This window comes from Schistocerca serialis, chromosome 10 (assembly GCF_023864345.2).
Source record: "Schistocerca serialis cubense isolate TAMUIC-IGC-003099 chromosome 10, iqSchSeri2.2, whole genome shotgun sequence".
In the NCBI taxonomy this organism is placed as follows: Eukaryota; Metazoa; Arthropoda; class Insecta; order Orthoptera; family Acrididae; genus Schistocerca; species Schistocerca serialis.
The window spans coordinates 164,821,931-164,841,991 of NC_064647.1; the positions used below are offsets into that span (position 1 = coordinate 164,821,931).

General features: G+C 45.1%; 2 protein-coding genes across 2 annotated transcripts in view; both read left to right on the plus strand.

Moving 5' to 3' along the window:
- The first annotated feature begins 223 nt into the window (after positions 1-223).
- On the plus strand, positions 224-7,990 carry LOC126424934 (cuticle protein 6.4-like). Its single transcript, XM_050087781.1, has 2 exons — positions 224-356; positions 7,496-7,990. The coding sequence occupies exons 1-2, from the start codon at positions 342-344 to the stop codon at positions 7,748-7,750; spliced, it is 270 nt and encodes an 89-aa protein (XP_049943738.1). The 5' UTR covers positions 224-341; the 3' UTR covers positions 7,751-7,990.
- A 2,553-nt stretch (positions 7,991-10,543) lies between these two features.
- Positions 10,544-20,061, plus strand: part of LOC126424935 (cuticle protein 6.4-like) — a 245,477-nt gene continuing 235,959 nt past the window's right edge. The window contains exon 1 of the mRNA XM_050087783.1: positions 10,544-10,564. Within this exon, the coding sequence (XP_049943740.1) occupies positions 10,550-10,564 (15 nt within the window). The 5' untranslated portion in view covers positions 10,544-10,549. The remainder of the gene's footprint in view (positions 10,565-20,061) is intronic.

The following is a 20,061-nucleotide window of genomic DNA, read 5'->3' on the forward strand; positions in this document are numbered from 1 at the left end:
ACTGTCAAACACAAAAAACAGAAGAGTGCTGGGGAGGGTTAGTGCGTGAGGAGTGTCGTAGAAGAGTTGGACCACGCCCGGCACTGGGGCGTTTCCTCGGCGCTCCAGTTCAAGGTCTCCGCCGCGACAGATGGTCAGCGTCTTGTCTGGCCCACTCCCCCCCCCCCCGCCCTCTTTCCGCCCCTCCGCATGCCGCCCCCGCCTCACCTGTTGCAGAGCTGAAGGCCCGCTCTGCCCCACAGTATATAAGCTGGGCCGGCACATCCCAGAGGCATCCACAGACCACAGCACGGTCAGCTATTTCCAGTCGCTACACAGACGCCACTCCACCTACCGCCACCATGATGAAGTTCCTGGTAAGTTTTACTTCACGTCTTCAACTGCAAAACACTGTGTTCCGCATCTATAATATTTGTCCATTTCGCTCATTCGCAGTTTTGTTATCATTGTTCTGACTGGTTATATACAACTAGCCACGACCTCCTCTTCTAAGCGAAACTTTTTCTTCTCAGAGTAGCACTTCTCAGTTATATATTTTCCAAATAATTTTGGAAAACAGCGCTCAGTTTCAGAACTCAATATCCGACAAATCACATTTTATGCTGACCGATTTCAGTCCAAAAGCGGACCATCTGCAGACCATATTGCACAGCTGACATGTGGAGATGAATCCACAGAGCAGGAACTGCAGAAGTCTCCAGATGCTTTCAACTGCTTTTAGGAGCAGTTGTCAGAATCTGGAGACTTCTGCAATTCCTACTCCGTGGATCAGTCTCCACACATCAACTTTTGAGAACAGTCTGAAAATGGTCCGCCTTTCGACAGAAAATATGATTTGCTCTATGTTGACAGTTTTTTTTTAAATACACTTCTCAATTACTTTTCTCCCCTATAACTGGTGCTCGTCGCTTCAAAGGAGCGGGACTCTTTGCACATAAAACGCAAGTGATGTCAGAAGTTCCACAAGGATCAGTTCAGGTGCCACTCTTATTTGGTTCCGAATAGAGTTCATACCTGAAAAATTATCGTTACAGTTACCATGACGTTATGTGTCTTAAACATTTCCTAAACTTCACAGGAAAAACTTGAAACTACGGCGTCTATCCATAAAGTCACTTCCGTTTATATATAGTTACCAGCTACTTTATGGAGAGCATTCGCAGTTTCAAGTTTTTTCTGTGAATTTTGGAAAGTATATTTTGTGCGGTCTGTCAAGGCACGTACTCCATTTTTCCCCACAGTATCCAGTCACTAAGATATTTGTCGTATCTCGTAGCGTTTGACGAGATTTGAAATTCTGCAACCGTACATTCATTTCGCCTGCCAAGCTGGTTTTCAGCTCTTCGTCATTGCCAAAGCACTTCAAGCCAAGCCACTTCATGTGAGTGAGAGGGACGATAATCGCTAGGCACCAAATGACGGCTGTGGGGAGAGTGATACAATACTCCCCATTAGAACTCTCGCAGTCTGGTTGGAGTACGCCGCATTGTCAAGCCAAAAAAATCACGCCAGAGTTCAATATGCCGAGACGTTTGTTTCGAATGGCCCTTCGCAAAGTGACTGGTGTGTTACATTAACTTTTAGAGTTTGTTATGTCAGTCCTCTCCAAAAACTCCATTAGCAAAATTCCTTTTCTGTCCCAGAAGACGCATGCCATGAATTCCCTGCTATGAAGTGATTGACGTCACAGCGTGCGTCTTTCCGATAACTCTGCACCGACTGAAGTCTTTATTCTGCGCCCACCTCTGATCTTCTGTCACCATCTGATTGAGAAAAGCATCGCCTTCTGTTTAGTAACGCATGAGAAAAGGACAGCGCTGCTGCATAAGCTGAGCCTTCTGTTCTTCAGAAACCAGTTCAGGCACCGATCTGGCATTAAATTTCTTGTAACTCTATTCTTCGATAGTGCGCTAAGGTAAGACTAATACGTGGAAAATGAACACAAAGCTCCGAGATGGTGGGTCTTTGGTTTTCCCTAAGGCTACTATCAACCAAACGAATCAGATCTGCATTCACAATACTCGCTCGACCAGTTTTCTAATCATCATGTACATTGGTTCACCCATTTTGAACGTACGGCATCATTGTTTTTCACCGTCTTCGCTTCTTACGTTTTCCCAATAAACTACACAAAGATCGAGACAGATTTCAGTAGCTTCGTACATTGTTGCTCCACGATTACAGAATGTATAAGGGGTGATCAAAACGTTTCCGTTTAGGGGCGTTGCTGCTGCATGTAGGCACATAGCGCGACTACACTGCGGGTTTGTAAGCATCGACATCTACATCCATACCCCGCAAGCCACCTGACGGTGCGTGGCGGCGGGTACCTTGAGTACGTGTATCGGTTCTCCCTTCTATTCCAGTCTCGTATTGTTCGTGGAAAGAAAGATTGTCGGTATGCCTGTGTGTGGGCTCTAATCTCTCTGATTTTATCCTCATGGTCTCTTCGCGACGGAGCAATATACTGCTTGACTCTCCGGTGAAGATATGTTCACGAAACTTCAACAAAAGCCCGTACCGAGCTACTAAGCGTCTCTCTTGCAGAGTCTTCCACTGGAGTTTATCTATCATCTCCGTAACGCTTTCGCGATTACTAAACCATCCTGTAACGAAGCACGCTGCTCTCCATAGGATCTGCTCTATCTCTTCCATGAACCCTAACTGGTACGGATCCCACACCAGTGAGCAGTAGTCAAGCAGTGGGCGAACAAGTGTATTGTAACCTACTTCCTTTGTTTTCGGATTGCATTTCCTTAGGATTCTTCCAATGAATCTCAGTCTGGCAATCACTTTACCGACGATTGATTTTATATGGTCATTCCATTTTAAATCATTCCTAATGCCTACTCCCACATAATTTATGGAATTAACTGCTTCCAGTTGCTGACCTGCCATATTGTAGCTAAATGATAAACAATCTTTCTTTCAGTGTATTCGCAGCACATTACACTTGTCTACATTGAGAATCAATTGTCATTCCCTGCACCATGCGTCAATTCGCTGCAGATCCTTCTGCATTTCAGCACAGGTTTCCATTATTACACCCTCTCGATATACCACAGCATCATCTGCAAAAAGCCTCAGTGAACTTTCGACGTTATCCACAAGATAATTTATGTATATTGTGAATAGCAACGTTCCTACGACACACCTGAAATCCCTCTTACTTCGGAAGACTTCTCTCCATTGAGAATGACATGCTGCGTTCTGTTATTTAGGAACTCATCAATCCAATCACACAATTGGGCTGATAGTCCATATGCTCTTACTTTGTTCATTAAACGACTGTGGGTAACTGTATTAAACGCCTTGCGGAAGTCAAGAAACACGGCATCTACCTGGGAACCCGTGTCTATGGCCCTCTGAGTCTCGTGGACGAATAGCGCGACATGCAGGCAAGGGATTGGTGCGGTAGAGATCCATTGGAAAATGAAGAATGTGTATCGGGTGAAAAACGTTTTGGAATGATTGCTCCTGCTACATGATAACACACGCCCTCATATCGCAAATGACGTAATGCAGAAGTTACGCCAATGGTTGTGGGAGACACTAAGCAGCCGATCTATAGTCCCGATATGGTTATCACGCTTTCGGTCCCTTAAAAAATGCCTTGAAGGGTCCACGATTCCTGTCGAACGAGAATGTGCAATGGACAGATACGAACTTCTTCACGCAGTAAAACACGGAGTTATACCAAACCTCGTGCGTCGATGGCGTGATTGCAAAGCTCACGGTGCTTTTAACTGATTGGCGTACTGAGTCTGAACTGTAAGGCATTGCAACGAAACTTTCGGATCGCCCCTTACACGTCACAACTAGCACACGTTTTGAAAGCACGTGGCTAGGACAGGAACCAGCGCAAGAGCCGCGCCACGATCTCTGTTACTACGCATGATAGATGAAGATGGAAGTTACTTTCCGACTAAACCTCGTATAATTACTTCACTGCATTTGTACTCGTTGCACGTCATCAGTACCAGTGTAACACATTACCTGCCTTGGATCACATAGTAAAAGCAGGTCTTCAGGTCCAGACCGTACATAAGTTAGGTTCCTTTCAGAGTGTGCTGATGCAGTAGCTCCATACTTAAGTCATATACAACGGCTCGCTCGACGAAAGATCCGTACCCAAAGACTGGAAAGTTGCACAGGTGACACCAATATCCAAGAAAGGCAATGGGAGTAATCCACTACATTACAGGCCCGTTTCATTAACGTCGATATGCAGCAGCATTTTGGAACATGAATCGTGTTCGAACAGGATGAATTACCTCCAAGAGAACGGTCTATTGGCACACAGTCAATAAGGATTAAGAAAACATCTTTGTTGTGAAACACAACTAGCTCTTTATTCGCACGAAGTGTTGAGTGTTATTGACAAGGGATTTCAAATTGATTTCGTATTTGTAGATTTCCAGAAGGCTTTCGACGTTATACCTCAAAAGCAGTTTGTAATCAAATTGCGTGCTTATGGGATATCGTCTCAATTGTGATACTCTTTTTCATGATTTCCTGTTAGAGAGGTCACAGTTCGTTGCAATTGACGGAAAACCGTCGATTAAATTAGAACTGATTTCTCGCTTCCACCAATATGCGCTCTGCTGTTCCTTATCAATATAATCGATTTAGGACACAATCTGAACAGTTGTCTTAAGTTGCTTGCAGATGATGCTGTCGTTTATCGCCTATTTATATGTAGATCAAAACAAACTGCAAAACGAATTCGGAAAGATATCTGAATGTTGCGATAATTTGTAATTGACCGTAAATAATGAAAAGTATGAGGTCATCCACATGAGAGCTGAATGAAATCGGTTAAATTTCGGTTCAAATGGTTCAAATGGCTCTGAGCACTATGGGACTTAACATCTGAGGTCATCAGTCCCCTAGAACTTAGAACTACTTAAACCTAACTAACCTAAGGACATCACACACATCCATGTCCGAGGCAGGATTCGAACCTGCGACCGAAGCGGTAGACTGAAGTGTCTAGAACCACTCGGCCACACCGGCCGGCTTAAACTTCGGTTACCCGTTGAATCAATGATACCAAAAGCCGTAAATTCAACTGAATACCTATGAATTACAATTACGAACAACTTAAATTGCAAAGCACCCATAGAATATGTTGTGGGGAAGGCGAATCAAAGACTGCGATTTACTGGCAGAAGCTTTGAAGATCCAACAGATCTGTTAAAGAGACTGCCTACATTACGCTTGTCCGACCTCTTTTGGAGTACTGCTGCACATCCTGGGATCCTTACCAGATAGGATCGACGGAGTACATCAAAAAACTTCAAAGAACGACAGCATGTTTTGTATTATCGTGAAAGTGTAACTGAAATGGTACACGATTTGGCGTGGACATCATTAAAACATACGTGTTTCTCGTTGTGGCGGGATCATCTCAAGAAATTTAAATCGCTAGCTTTGTCTTCCGAATGCGTAAATATTCTTTTGACTCCGACCTACATGGAGAGAAACGATCATAATAAAAAAAAGGGAAATCAGAGCTCACAAGGAAAGATATAGGTTTTCGTTTCTTCCGCGCACTTTTCGAGAGTGGAATAATAGAGAATTATTGTGAACGTGGTTCGATGAACTCTCAGCCAGGCAATTAAATGTGATTTGCAGGGTATCCATGTAGACGTGGATGGAGCAGCACTGAACCCTGTGGGAGTGTTTTTGCTGTTGTTGTTGTCTTCAGTCCAGAGACTGGTTTGGTGCAGCTCTCCATGCTGCTCTATCCTGTGCAAGCTTCTTCATCTCCCAGTTCCTACTGCAGCCTACCTCCTTCTGAATCTGCTTGGTGTATTCATCTCTTGGTCTCCCTCTACGATTTTTACCCTCCACGCTGCCCTCCAGTACTAAATTGGTGATCCCTTGATGCCTCAGAACATGTCCTACCAACCGATCCCTTCTTCCAGTCAAGTTGTGCCGCACACTCATCTTCTCCCCAATCCTATTCAATACCTCCTTATTAGTTATGTTATCTACCCATCTAATCTTCAGCATTCTTCTGTAGCACCACATTTCGAAGGCTTCTATTCTCTTTTTGTCTACACTATTTATCGTCCATGTTTAACTTCCATACATGGCTACACTCCATACAAATACTTTCAGAAACGACTTCCTGACACTTAAATCTATACTCGATGATAACAAATTTCTCTTCTTCAGAAACGCTTTCCTTGCCATTGCCACTCTACATTTTATATCCTCTCTACTTCGACCATCATCAGTTATTTTGCTCCCCAAATAGCAAAACTCCTTTACTACTTTAAGTGTCTCATTTCCTAATCTAATTCCTTCAGCATCACCCGACTTAATTCGACTACATTCCATTATCCTCGTTTTGCTTTTGTTGATGTTCATCTTGTACCCTCCTATCAAGACACTGTCCATTCCGTTCAACTACTGTTCCAAATCCTTTGCTGTCTCTGACAGAATTACAATGTCATCGGCGAACCTCAAAGTTTTTATTTCTTCTCCATGGATTTTAATACCTATACCGAATTTTTCTTTTGTTTCCTTTACTGCTTCCTCAATGTACAGGTTGAATAACATCGGGGAGAGGCTACAACCCTGTCTCACTCCTTTCCCAACCACTGCTTCCGTTTGATGTCCCTCGACTCTTATAGCTGCCATCTGGTTTCTGTACAAATTGTAAATAGTCTTTCGCTTCCTGTATTTTGCTCCCGCCACCTTCCGAATTTGAAAGAGAGTATTCCTATCAACATTTTCAAAAGCTTTCTCTAAGTCTACAAATGCTAGAAACGTAGGTTTGCCTTTTCTTAATCTTTCTTCTAAGATAAGTCGTAGGGTCAGTATTGCCTCACGTGTTCCAACATTTCTATGGAATCCAAACTGATCATCCCCGAGGTCGGCTTCTACCAGTTTTTCCATTCGTCTGTAAAGAATTCGTGTTAGTATTTTGCAGCTGTGACTTATTAAACTGATAGTTCGGCAATTTTCACATCTGTCAACACCTGCTTTCTTTGGGTTTGGAATTATTATATTCTTCTTGAAGTCTGAGGGAATTTCACCTGTCTCATACATCTTGCTCGCCAGATGGTAGAGTTTTGTCAGGACTGGCTCTCCCAAGGCTGTCAATAGTTCTAATGGAATGTTGCCTCTTCTCTGGGCCTTGTTTCAACTTAGGTCTTTCCGTGCTCTGTCAAACTCTTCACGCAGTATCATATCTCCCATTTCATCTACATCCTCTTCCATTTCCATAATATTGTCCTCAAGTACACCGCCCTTGTATAGATCCTCTATATACTACTTCCATTTTTCTGCTTTCCCTTCTTTGCTTAGAACTGGGTTTCCATCTGACTCTTGATATTCATGCAAGTGAATCTCTTTTCACCAAAGGTCTCTTTAATGTAAATCTTCAAGTACCTTCCCTTGCAGTCTAAGTTTGGTGCATCCTATGCATGCTCTAAGCACACATCTGCATCACCCTTTTGTGACACCGTCGTCGACTTTGCAGGTCCTGGCCCTGTGCCTGTTCGCCGCCGTCTTCGCCGCTGAGGAGTCCGCCCCCAAGGAGAAGCGCGGCCTGGCCTACGCCACCGGCCTCGGCTACTCCGCCCCCGTGGCCTACTCCGGACTGTACAACGGCTACTCCGCCTACGGCGTGCCCGCCTACGCCTCCGGCTACTACGGCTACAGCGGCCTGGGATACAACGGACTGGGATACGCCGCTGCCCCCGCCCTGGGCTACGGATACCATGGCATCTACTGAGCGGACCGGCGGTGACGTCGTGTGACGACTGCAGTGCGAGCGGGCATCGAACCGGGGTCCCCGGTAACTGACCCCGAGGGACAACTGCCTGCGGCGAGGACTGCCAAACGTTCTCCTGCAACGCCTGTCGTTCTAGCCCGCTGGAAACCTTTTCCTTTTCACTCCCCGTCATGGCCCATCTTCCAAAATTACGTACTTTCCACAAACTGTAAATAAAGTTTGCAATTCATTTCTTCTATATATACAGTCTTTTATTTATTTTCCACCACACACCTGCTGTAGCAGTGCCAATCAAGTATGTGTCTGGTCGATACAGCAATATTGTATCGCTGTAGGGAGAGAGAGAAAGACAGAGTGGTCACCATTCTTTTCCAGTTCCTCACCTGAGAGCAACAGGCGGTACTGGCTATGCAGTAATAGCTCATAAATGCGTCTCTTTCCAGTCTCGTTGATCGAGACACACGTTGTATATTTTTTTATTTTTTTTTTATATTCCATGGAACCTTTAAATATATTTCACATGAACGACACATCCAGAGATTTTTGAGTAATCTTACAGAGATACAAAAATGTGAGCCCACAACCCAGAGGTTCTGAATCGAAACCACGCTCTGCTACCAGCTCCAACGTGGGACACACGCTCAAGGATACTTCAACTCAATAAAGAGAAGGCAACAATTACCAATGAAACACAGGCTTGTAATTTCCAGCAGATATTATTGAATAATACCCCAGAATGATATACATAATTGACCTAGAATTTGATACATTGCTAAACAGACGAAATGTCTACGGGCATCAAAGCCCACTACAAACAATAAAGAATTTCGAAAACCCTCTTTACATAAATCTTAAGAACCATACAAACTATAAGTGGTTTACCGAGAAAAATCCCCCACAGAAGAAGGACACCTTTTAAGACATAACAGCAGAAACAACTCACAGTGCGTCTCTCTGAGTAAGATATTAAGAACCCAGTACAATGAAAGGGATCTTTCAGGTATTACAGAATTTCAGTGATAAGTAATGCCACAGCAGATCTACATCTACATCCATATTCCGCAAGCCACCTGACGGTGTGTGGCGGAGGGTACTTTGAGTACCTCTATTGGTTCTCCCTTCTATTCCAGTCTCGTACTGTTCGTGGAAAGAAAGATTGTCGGTATGCCTCTGTGTGGGCTCTAATCTCTCTGATTTTATCCCCATGGTCTCTTCGGCGGATATACGTAGGAGGCAGCAATATACTGCTTGACCCTTCGGTGAAGGTATGTTCTCGAAACTTCAACGAAAGCCCGTACCGAGCTACTGAGCGTCTCTCTTGCAGAGTCTTCCACTGGAGTTAATCTATCATCTCCGTAACGCTTTCACGATTACTAAACAATCCTGTAACGAAGCGCGCTGCTCTCCGTTGGATCTTCTCTATTCTATCAACCCTATCTGGTACGGATCCCACACTACTGAGCAGTATTCAAGCAGTGGGCGAACAAGCGTACTGTAAACTACTTCCTTTGTTTTCGGATTGCATTTCCTTAGGATTCTTCCAATGAATTTCAGTCTGGCATCTGTTTTACCGACGATTAACTTTGTATGGTCATTCCATTTTAAATCACTCCTAATGCCAACTCCCATGTGATTTATGGATGTGCGCGGAAATTAAAACTCAGATCGAGTCTGAATGAAAGCTGAAAGGAACGGTGAAGAAGAAAAGACGGACGCCTCAGCATCACCAAGAACAAATAATAAAATAAAGTCGCCGAAGAACTGGAGTCTATTGATAAACACAGCGACGGCGCTATCGGTCACAATCCAAACTGGCCGCCGCCACTGATTACACCACTGAAACAACAACAAAAAACCACACGGCAACTGGGCGGTATCCCGAGTAACACAATCCTTAAAACATTAGAAAAATTTCAAAACAGGAATAGGGCCACAAGTGACCCACAGGCTATTCACATTCAGCACTCCCTGATAACATGAAATAGTAATGTACCCAAATTACTCCCACAAATTTTTTCGATCACACACATATGTGACGGAACTAAGTTATGAGCACTTCTACTCGACGCCACGGTTCTACAGCGTACTATACATAACAGCACTTCAGACAACATTGGTCACATTGCGAGAAGGCTGTCGCTATTCGCTTTTGTAAATTTACAAAAATGGTGACAATAACGTTGGAAGTAGTGAAGTTTTTAATTATACCACTGGTTCTGCCCTTCCTCAGTTTTAAACTTCATCGCTGACGGACCAGAACTTAATCAGGAAAAGGAGTCGCTAATTGAAACACGATAAAAATCCGCGATTATCTTCTTCTGGTAACAGTAACACATTAATGGTAAACTTCTCACGTTCTATCACGTCGCTTAGCAGCACACACGAGACCACCGCCCTCTCAGTAGGCGCAGTACACACCCGCCGACCACACGCGCGTCTCCGCCCGCAACCCCAATGCCCACGTGACAGAAGGAGCCACAGCATGCGGAAAGAGCGACCGCAGGTCCACATATGATGCAGCTCTTAGTGGCCTGCCTCTTCGTTTTCTATTTTAATATTTTGTGACTAAACCGTTATCGCTTCATATTTATTTTATACGTGACATGCCAGTTTTATAAATATAAATTGCTACACCAAGAAGAAATGTAGATGATAAACGGGTATTCGTTGGACAAATATATTATACTGGAACTGACATGTGATTACATTTTCACGCAATTTGGGTGCATAGATCCTGAGAAATCAGTACCCAGAACAACCACCTCTGGCTGTAATAACGGCCTTGATACGCCTTCAACCATGATGAAATACGTGGTAAGTGTCTGGAAAACCAACAGGTATGAGACTGTAATCTTTGAACGTCCAACGCGTTCTTGGCAGACTGGTGCTGAACTCTCATAACGCTTGAGCCAAAATCTGTCCAGTTTTCAGGGTCTCCCCGGAAAGTCTCACATAGATACAACTGTTTTAACTTGTTTACTGTCTGGAACCGCGCGACCGCTACGGTCGCAGGTTCGAATCCTGCCTCTGGCATGGATGTGTGTGGTGTCCTTAGGTTACTTAGGTTTAAGTAGTTCTAAGTTCTAGGGGACTCATGACCTCAGCAGTTGAGTCCCATAGTGCTCAGAGCCATTTGAACCATTTTTTAACTTGTTTACTATTTATTGATCCAAACGTATGAGGTTAGATCTCTGCTCAGATTGCGACAAAGCATGAAAGAGAGCAGACACTGGGTACTAAATAACAGTTTAAAAAAGGGCTGTGGGGGCACACGGATGTTCATGTCACATTCTTACCCTTCGGTGGGACAATTGTCCCTAAAAGTCTGTCGACCGGTGTGGCCGAGCGGTTATAGGCGCTTCAGTCCGGAACCACGCTGCTGCTACGGTCGCAGGTTCGAATCCTGCCTCGGGCATGGATGTGTGTGATGTCCTTAGGTTAGTTAGGTTTAAGTAGTTCTAGGGGACTGATGACCTCAGATGTTAAGTCCCATAGTGCTCAGAGCCATTTGAACCATTTTTTGTCATGCAGTAGGAGAACTTCGTTTGTACTTTTGTAGCGACCTACACGCTGAAGATGTTTGTTTCAGTTTCCTGAGGGTAGCACAGTACACTTCAAAGTTCACTGTTGCATAGGAGTAAACCATGCAGAGTCCAAGAAGACGGTCATGTAAGGGTGACCCAGACAGTAGGGGATTTTACTGTATTGAATGAGCTATCAAACAGTAACTTCATTTTTCTTGTTACGGTCAAGCCTCGGCCAGTAGCGTCAGCTGCCTGTAACTTTTCTCGTCCCACGGTCTAGCAACAGTAAGTTAGCACCAAGGCAGGCAATCTGGATCACGCGCCTCCCTCATGAGCTGACGAAGTAACGCCGTCCCAGGCGTTGCTGACCAACCCACGCTCTGAAAAGTTCCATTGCCGCCCCCATGGGTTTCTCGGTCCTGACCAATCAGGGCAGAGGAAGCCGCGTGGCCTTGCTGGAAGTATCGGCCACCCGCCACCGGCCTCTCCCTCTTGGACGCGCGCCCGGTAGCAGTGAACATCTTCCGCTTCTGCTAGTGCTGCGGCGCCGTAGACTTAGTATCGCAGCTGGCATGTTGCTCGAACTTACCCGATTGGCAGACACCAACTTTCGTTAGCTTCGCGAACGGTCCTTCGCAAAACTCTATGCTCTGGCTCAGCCTTGACTCCCTAAGCCTGGCTATGTGATTCGTTTTTAACATGCTTCGCCAAATCCCGATGACTTAATCACGCACACATCCCATCCCATCCGTCCATCCTGTACAGTCACCATGACTCTGGCGGTTGAGTTTGCAGCTTTGAACTGTTTTTCCACGAAGTGCCGTCTTGCTTCCGGTTCGAAGCGATGAACCCATGTTTCATCGCCTGTGACAATGTTTAGCAAAAAATTGTCACGATCAACCTCAAATGGTTCAAATGGCTCTGAGCACTAAGGGACTCAACATATATGGTCATCAGTCCCCTAGAACTTAGAACTACTTAAACCTAACTAAGGACATCACACACATCCATGCCCGAGGCAGGATTCGAACCTGCGACCGTAGCGGTCACGCGGTTCCAGACTGAACCGCCTAGAACCGCACGGCCACACCGGCCGGCACGATCGACCTCGTAGTGCGCAAGGTGGTTCTTCGTTGCTCCTTATGGTCTTCCGTTAGGCGGCGAGGAACCCAACGGGCGCATACTTTTGACCATCCCAACTGGTGGACGACCTGGGTCAGCGCTACCAACAAGACGTCCAGTTGTGCAGCGAAGTGTCTGGTTGTGATCCGTCGATCACCTCGAATGAGAGTGTCCGCACGTCCCAACACTGCAGGAGTCACAGCTGTGCGCGGCCGGACGGCACGTGGGAGATCGGGCAGGTCTGCGCGACCTTGTTGCGATAATCACAGTCGTCTCGCTACCACTTCTCCGTAGACATTCTGCAAGATCCTATGAATATCTGCGATGCTCTGGTTTTCCGCCGAAAGCAACTCAATGACTGTTCTCTGCTTGGAGCGCACCTCCACTTTCAAGACTACGTATGGCGCCGCTGCCTATGTGAACTTAATGAAACTATAGGAGGTGAAGCGGGAATATTGCACGATGTCCCACAACGAGTTCTGCATTTTTTCGAAAGAAATTGACAAAGAATAAAAATGTGTTGCATTATTTATTGAACGCTACTCGTAGTTCGACATTTGGTAGCGACTAGCTACGGCATCCAACATTCGGCGCTGTGGCCGAGTACTAAGCAGCTTTGTTGCCCGTGTTTCTCTTTCGTTTGTGAAGTCAATTACAATCACATTTTAAATTAATACAGCACTAAGAGCTTTCATTTTTAAAACTAGAGGTAGATAATTGCAGATTCAGTGACAGAATTAGTTCTATACGTATACGTAATTTTTCTTGCCTATACTAACACGAAATGTTCAGTAACTATTTTCGTTCTCATATTTCAGAACAAACTGTGTTTGTATCAGCGAAAAGTGTATGAGAAATGAGTTCTTGCTATTAATATGACCAAAGTATCCTGTGCTCTGGATATTTTAATGTTACCTATTTACTTACCGGTTTCATGCTTACATACAGAGTGACACTTACAGATTATATAAAACGAAGTAAATTAGTTACGTACCACGGCGTGCACACACTTTATTCAACTACAGATATTCGGATATAGGCTATGACATGTGAGCCGTGTGTGGCTCATGGCCCGCCATCATGTATTCTACACACTGTTTTTAACGTACTTCCAGCTCACTACGTTAATTTAAATTACTACTGTCACTGAGCTGCTGCTTCGCCTGACCGTGAGCGGCGTTAGCATCGCGTATCTACGAGGGCAGTTCAATAAGTAATGCAACACATTTTTTTTCTGAAACAGGGGTTGTTTTATTCAGCATTGAAATACACCAGGTTATTCCCCAATCTTTTAGCTACACAACACTATTTTTCAACGTAATCTCCATTCAATGCTACGGCCTTACGCCACCTTGAAATGAGGGCCTGTATGCCTGCACGGTACCATTCCACTGGTCGATGTCGGAGCCAACGTCGTACTGCATCAATAACTTCTTCATCATCCGCGTAGTGCCTCCCACGGATTGCGTCCTTCATTGGGCCAAACATATGGAAATCCGACGGTGCGAGATCGGGGCTGTAGGGTGCATGAGGAAGAACAGTCCACTGAAGTTTTGTGAGCTCCTCCCGGGTGCGAAGACTTGTGTGAGGTCTTGCGTTGTCATGAAGAAGGAGAAGTTCGTTCTTGTGCCTACGAACACGCTGAAGTCGTTTCTTCAATTTCTGAAGAGTAGCACAATACACTTCAGAGTTGATCGTTTGACCATGGGGAAGGACATCGAACAGAATAACCCCTTCAGCGTCCCAGAAGACTGTAACCATGACTTTACCGGCTGAGGGTATGGCTTTAAACTTTTTCTTGGTAGGGGAGTGGGTGTGGCGCCACTCCATTGATTGCCGTTTTGTTTCAGGTACGAAGTGATGAACCCATGTTTCATCGCCTGTAACAATCTTTGACAAGAAATTGTCACCCTCAGCCACATGACGAGCAAGCAATTCCGCACAGATGGTTCTCCTTTGCTCTTTATGGTGTTCGGTTAGACAACGAGGGACCCAGCGGGAACAAACCTTTGAATATCCCAACTGGTGAACAATTGTAACAGCACTACCAACAGAGATGTCAAGTTGAGCACTGAGTTGTTTGATGGTGATCCGTCGATCATCTCGAACGAGTGTGTTCGCACGCTCCGCCATTGCAGGAGTCACAGCTGTGCACGGCCGGCCCGCACGCGGGAGATCAGACAGTCTTGCTTGACCTTGCGGCGATGATGACACACGCTTTGCCCAACGACTCACCGTGCTTTTTTCCACTGCCAGATCACCGTAGACATTCTGCAAGCGCCTATGAATATCTGAGATGCCCTGGTTTTCCGCCAAAAGAAACTCGATCACTGCCCGTTGTTTGCAACGCACATCCGTTACAGACGCCATTTTAACAGCTCCGTACAGCGCTGCCACCTGTCGGAAGTCAATGAAACTATACGAGACGAAGCGGGAATGTTTGAAAATATTCCACAAGAAATTTCCGGTTTTTTCAACCAAAATTGGCCGAGAAAAAAAGTGTGTTGCATTACTTATTGAACTGCCCTCGTATATATCCCCTCTCGTAGTACCTTTGCTCGACTGCCATTACTTCCCGGTTGTGGTCTGTCGTAAGCAGTTCAGGTCGCGAGTTCCGGCTGCCAGCCAGTCAGTTGGTACGTGTCTGGAGTGCAGTCCGGACATGCCAGTCGGGGAGTTGGAACGCGGCACTGGTGCAGTCGGGTTGGAGCAGCAGTGAGGTCTGCGTCGACATGACATCACTTGAGCCGGGCCACTGTCCTCGTGGATCGTCGGTCGGTCCTCCTACGAGACGACGCGTTTTGGCTCGCCGATCGTTCATGAGTCAGCTGCGTGTGTCGTTAGTGTTATTTCCAACGACGACTATTTAGATGTTGTCGGCATTCTGAGGGTAGTCGGTCAGTTGCTGCGGACCAGGGAGGTTATCTCCGCGTGGTGCAGTCGGCTGGGTCCGCTGGCGGCCCCTGCGCATTACTGGAGCGTGTGTGGAGCTGTCCCATTGCTACGAGCTTCGTGGCTTACCGACCCAGGACGTCAAAGTTGAGTAGTGGTTTCAAATACCCAAGCCACGTCGATTCATGTTGTGTGGTTCGTTTCGGTGGTTCGCTGTTGAGGAGATTTTCCTGTGAGCAATACCGAGTGTTTGTGTTGCTCAAATTTAGCCGCCACGTGGTGGAATTAACTAAATTGGTTGACTACAATTCAAGTGTACCAGCGGGGTTTTCTGCCTTGTGGCCATTAGTGTGCTGCTTACCTGCCCTGGCCACTAACGTAATTTCAGGCAGTGTCCTTCCCTCACCTGTTGTCACTGTCCAACACAGTGTGTAGTTTTTACAGCTTAATACATATTCATATTTGATTGTAGATAATCACGCCCGTAGCATTTTGTGTTTGAATTCTCATTTACCAATTGGTGGCAAGCAAGTCGTTTGTCAGTCGGTCCGTGGCTGTCCCTTGTTTGGGTTCTGATGCATTAAGTGTAGTTGGGCTCACCATCTGTCTCACCTAAGTGAACGAGGGCAGACCGACCCCCTGGAGGCTTCTGAGTGCTGTTGTCTTTACTGGCTTTCTCACCGGTGTTTCATTGTCTATCATAGCCGTAGAAGACGAGGTACTGGCGGAAGTAAAGCTGTGAGAACGGGGCGTGAGTTGTGCTTGGGTAGCTAGTTGGTAGAGCACTTGCCCGCGAAAGGCAAAGGTCCCGAGTTCGAGTCTCGGCCTGGCACACAGTTTTAATCTGCCAAGAAGTTTCATAGCTAATGATTAAAAACAAAATCTTGGTTTTACTGTGTTTTATGTAAGTAAGTTCGAATTCCGGCAAGTGGATATTTGCTGAAAAGTTATTGCCGTTGTGTTGTCCTTTCTTGTAGGCCGATTTCAGCTACTTAAAACTTAAGGCTTATGGTTATACATTTTTTTTAAATTTTGGAAAATTAATTGTGGGCCTTCAGCCTTGGAACCCTATACTTAAAATTACCTTTCAACCTTAAACATTGTGGCTTGGAACCTTATTCTTAAAATTACCTTTCAAGCTTGAACATTGCGACCTTCTCCCTTTCAAAGGCTATGGTAATTTATTTTGAAATCTTGAAAATTTTATTGCGGACCTTCAGCCGTTTGTATTGCATCTTGTTTATGTTTGTCTATCCACCCTTGCCTTGAGGCTTTCAGCCTAGCTGTCAATATATATATATATATATATATATATATATATATATATATATATATATATATATATATATATATTATTTTATTTGCAATTTTAAATGCATTTTCATCTTTTTGCTTTTTAAGATGTCTTGTTTGGAGGCCTTCTGCCGTGGAAGAATTCGATTTTGAAACTCATAGTTGTAAAGGTTCGGCTATGAGCCACTTTGGTTGTAAATGTGTTATTAAATTATAATAAATTACAATTTTAAGGTGAAACTGAGCCCAACGTTATTTCGCCCTTTCCACAATCCTAATCACCTGTTTTGCCCAGCGGGTCTAGCGGGCGTTTCAACATGTTCGATATGCCTGCCGCCACTGGTGCTGATGCGGCGCAGACGAATAGCGATGTTCTGCGAGACCCGCTGAAGTGACGGAACATCGATGCTGCGGGCGACCCTGAATGGCTGTTTTTAGCTGAGCAGTGGTTTTGGGGCTAGGTCCCGAGTTCGAGTCTCCATCCGGCACACAGTTTTAATCTGCCAGGAAGTTTCATCATACACGTTTTCTATCTCTTCATCTTCAGCTTGCGACGTCGGTATATATACCTCAACTATCGTTGTCGGTGTTGGTTTCCTGTCGATTCTGATAATAACAACCCTACCACTGAACTGTTCACAGTAACACACTCTCTGTCCTACCTTCCTATTCACAACGAATCCTACGCCCGTTATACCATTTTCTGCCGAGTTTGATATTACCCTATACTCAACTGACCAGAAATTCTGGTCTTCTTTGCATGTCACTTCACTGACCCCCACAATATCTAGAATGAGCCTTAGCATTTCCCTTTTCAGACTTTCTAGCTTCCCTACAACATTCAAACTTCTGACATTCCACGCACCGACTCATAGAACGCTTTCCTGTTGCTTTTCAATCTTTCCCTCATGGTTACCTCCCCCTTGGCATTCCCCTGCCGGAGATCTGAATGGGGGACTAATCCGAAAATTTTCACCAATGGAGAGATCGTCATGACACTTCTTCAATTACAGGACACGTGTCCTGTGGATACATATTATGCGTTTTTAATGCCGTGGTTTTCATTGCATTCTGCAGCCCCAAGTCGTTGATCATCGCTGATTCTCCCGTCTTCAGGGGCAGTTTTGCACCCCAAAGGCAAGAGACTGCCCTGGACCTCTGTCCGCTTCTCTGCCGTATTTGACAACCCCGTTTGCACAATGAGGATGACTTCTTATCCCGGAAGTCTTCGGCCGCCCAAATGTAGAAACTCATATTTCCGGTTATTCTGGTGAGTCTCCATGGGTCATCGTTTCTAGCAATTTTTGTCCTGTTTCCTAGAGCACGCAGGACAAGTTGACTGTGGGTGCTAGACCGACGCCTGGGCTGGAAATATGCTGGCCAGCTGCACACCTGCCTTTTCTGAGTTGGGTCAGCGCCTCCTCCTACAGCGTGCAGAGTTCTTCTCAAGTGACCCATGCTCCCTTGAGAATAACACAGGAAGATCTCTCGGCTGACGTCTGGTGCTCTGTCTAAATGCTGGCTTCCCAAGGCATAAGTTGACACAGGCAAAAAATTTACCATTATATGCACAGACACCCAATTAGAATATAGAGAAGAAGTATAAAAGATGGCTTAACTCTTACAGTCACTGTTATTAAATTCCTACTTGATGTTGTTGTATTGCAGGGACATTCGGTTTTACTGCTGGGATTAAGCTGCATTGATAACACCTTTTGTGTACGCCAGTTGTGTCAGAAAATGAAAGTAAGAAAATTAAAATCTCCTTTTGGTGTTTGTTTAGAAAAGGCCTATCATTCTGTGCCAAGGAGGTTACTGTGGACAGCACTGGAAAAAGTTGGAGTGGATGGAGGAGTAACAGAGTTAGTGAAAAGAATGCAGGCAGTGAGAAGGTTGCTTGTAAGTTATAGAAAAGTTTTAAAACAAGTAAGATGTTCTGAACCACCACCCTTTTTTAATTTATTTGGAAATTGTTATTGGTTACTGGGATACACAGTGCAGAAGTTTAGGTGTGGTAGTGCAGCATCTAAGTTTAGATTCATTACTTTTTGGCAACATGTGTTGTGACACGGTCCACATGCACTGTGCTTTCCAGCAGGCGATAGGCAGCTACGTAACGCCAGTGACCCATTGCTGTCTCGCCAGCTGCTTCCCAAGGCCGCTGCTAGTCCAACGCGGTATGGCTCCAGGACCCATGGTTTCAAGGTGGACTTCCCTGACACAGAGTCGAACTGTGGTCCGTGAACAGCATTCTGGATGGAGCCCAAGTTTCACAGCCACTATACGATAGAGGTGCGGTACTAACAGACGTGGCTTTAGTGTAAAATGGCTAGGAATTTATAACCTTCGGAGTTGCGATCTGCCACATGGGGTAGCCGCGCGGTCTGAGGCGTCTTGTTATGGTCCGTGCCGCTCCCCCTGTCGGAGATTCGATGATGATGATCATGTTTGGTTTGTGGGGCGCTCAAATGCGCGGTTATCAGCGCCCGTACAAATTGCTAACCTTTGCTCAGTCCAATCTCGCCACTTTTATGAAGGATGATAAAATGATGAGGACAACACAAACATCCAGTCATCTCGAGGCAGGTGAAAATCCCTGACCCCGCCGGGAATCGAACCCGGGACCCCGCGCTCACGAAGTGAGAACGTGACCGCGAGACCACCAGCTGCGGACTCGGAGGTTCGAGTCCTCCCTCGGGCATGGGTGTGTGCCTTGTCCGTAGCGATGACCTAACCAGTTTCGTTCCATAAGATCTTACCACAAATTAATTAATTAGTGGCAATCTCTTGGGCTTGTCTATGCCTTGCGGCACATATACAAAACTCTCCAGGCGAGGCAACGTTGCAATGGCTGTATTGTCGCGGTATACCGCCCGCACTTACCTACAGCTGGCGCTGCTGCAAACCACTTCCTACTTCGCGTGTTTCTGATCCAAATGGTTCGAATGGCTCTGAGCACTATGGGACTTAACATCTGAGGTCATCAGTCACTTAAAACTACTTAAATCTAACTAACCGTTTACAATTTTCAAATAGATGAATTCTGGATCTTTATCACTGAATGGATAAACGATTGTAAAAATGTAATATCTGCTAGACAGGAAAAGAAACTAGGTAAATTAAAAAAGTTTTGTACCCAAAGTAGAAAAACGTGATGTTACAGTGTCTAAAATGTCTGACCATAAATTTTTTACTAGAGTGATAAACAAAACGGAAATACAATTTACCAGAGAAGAAAGTACTCTCCTGGACAAAGGGCTTAAATATAAGGTAATGCCTAATGTCTCAGAGCCAGATGTAATTGAAAACCTTGTTATAGATCTTAAGATTGGACTAGATGGTATAAAAATGGAAATTGCTCAACAAGTCAGATGTTAAATTAATCAAAAGTATCAATGCAAAGTTAAAGCACAATGACGCCTTAGTTACTAAATCTGACAAAGGCAGTGCTATAATTATCTCTAGCAAGAATAAATATAT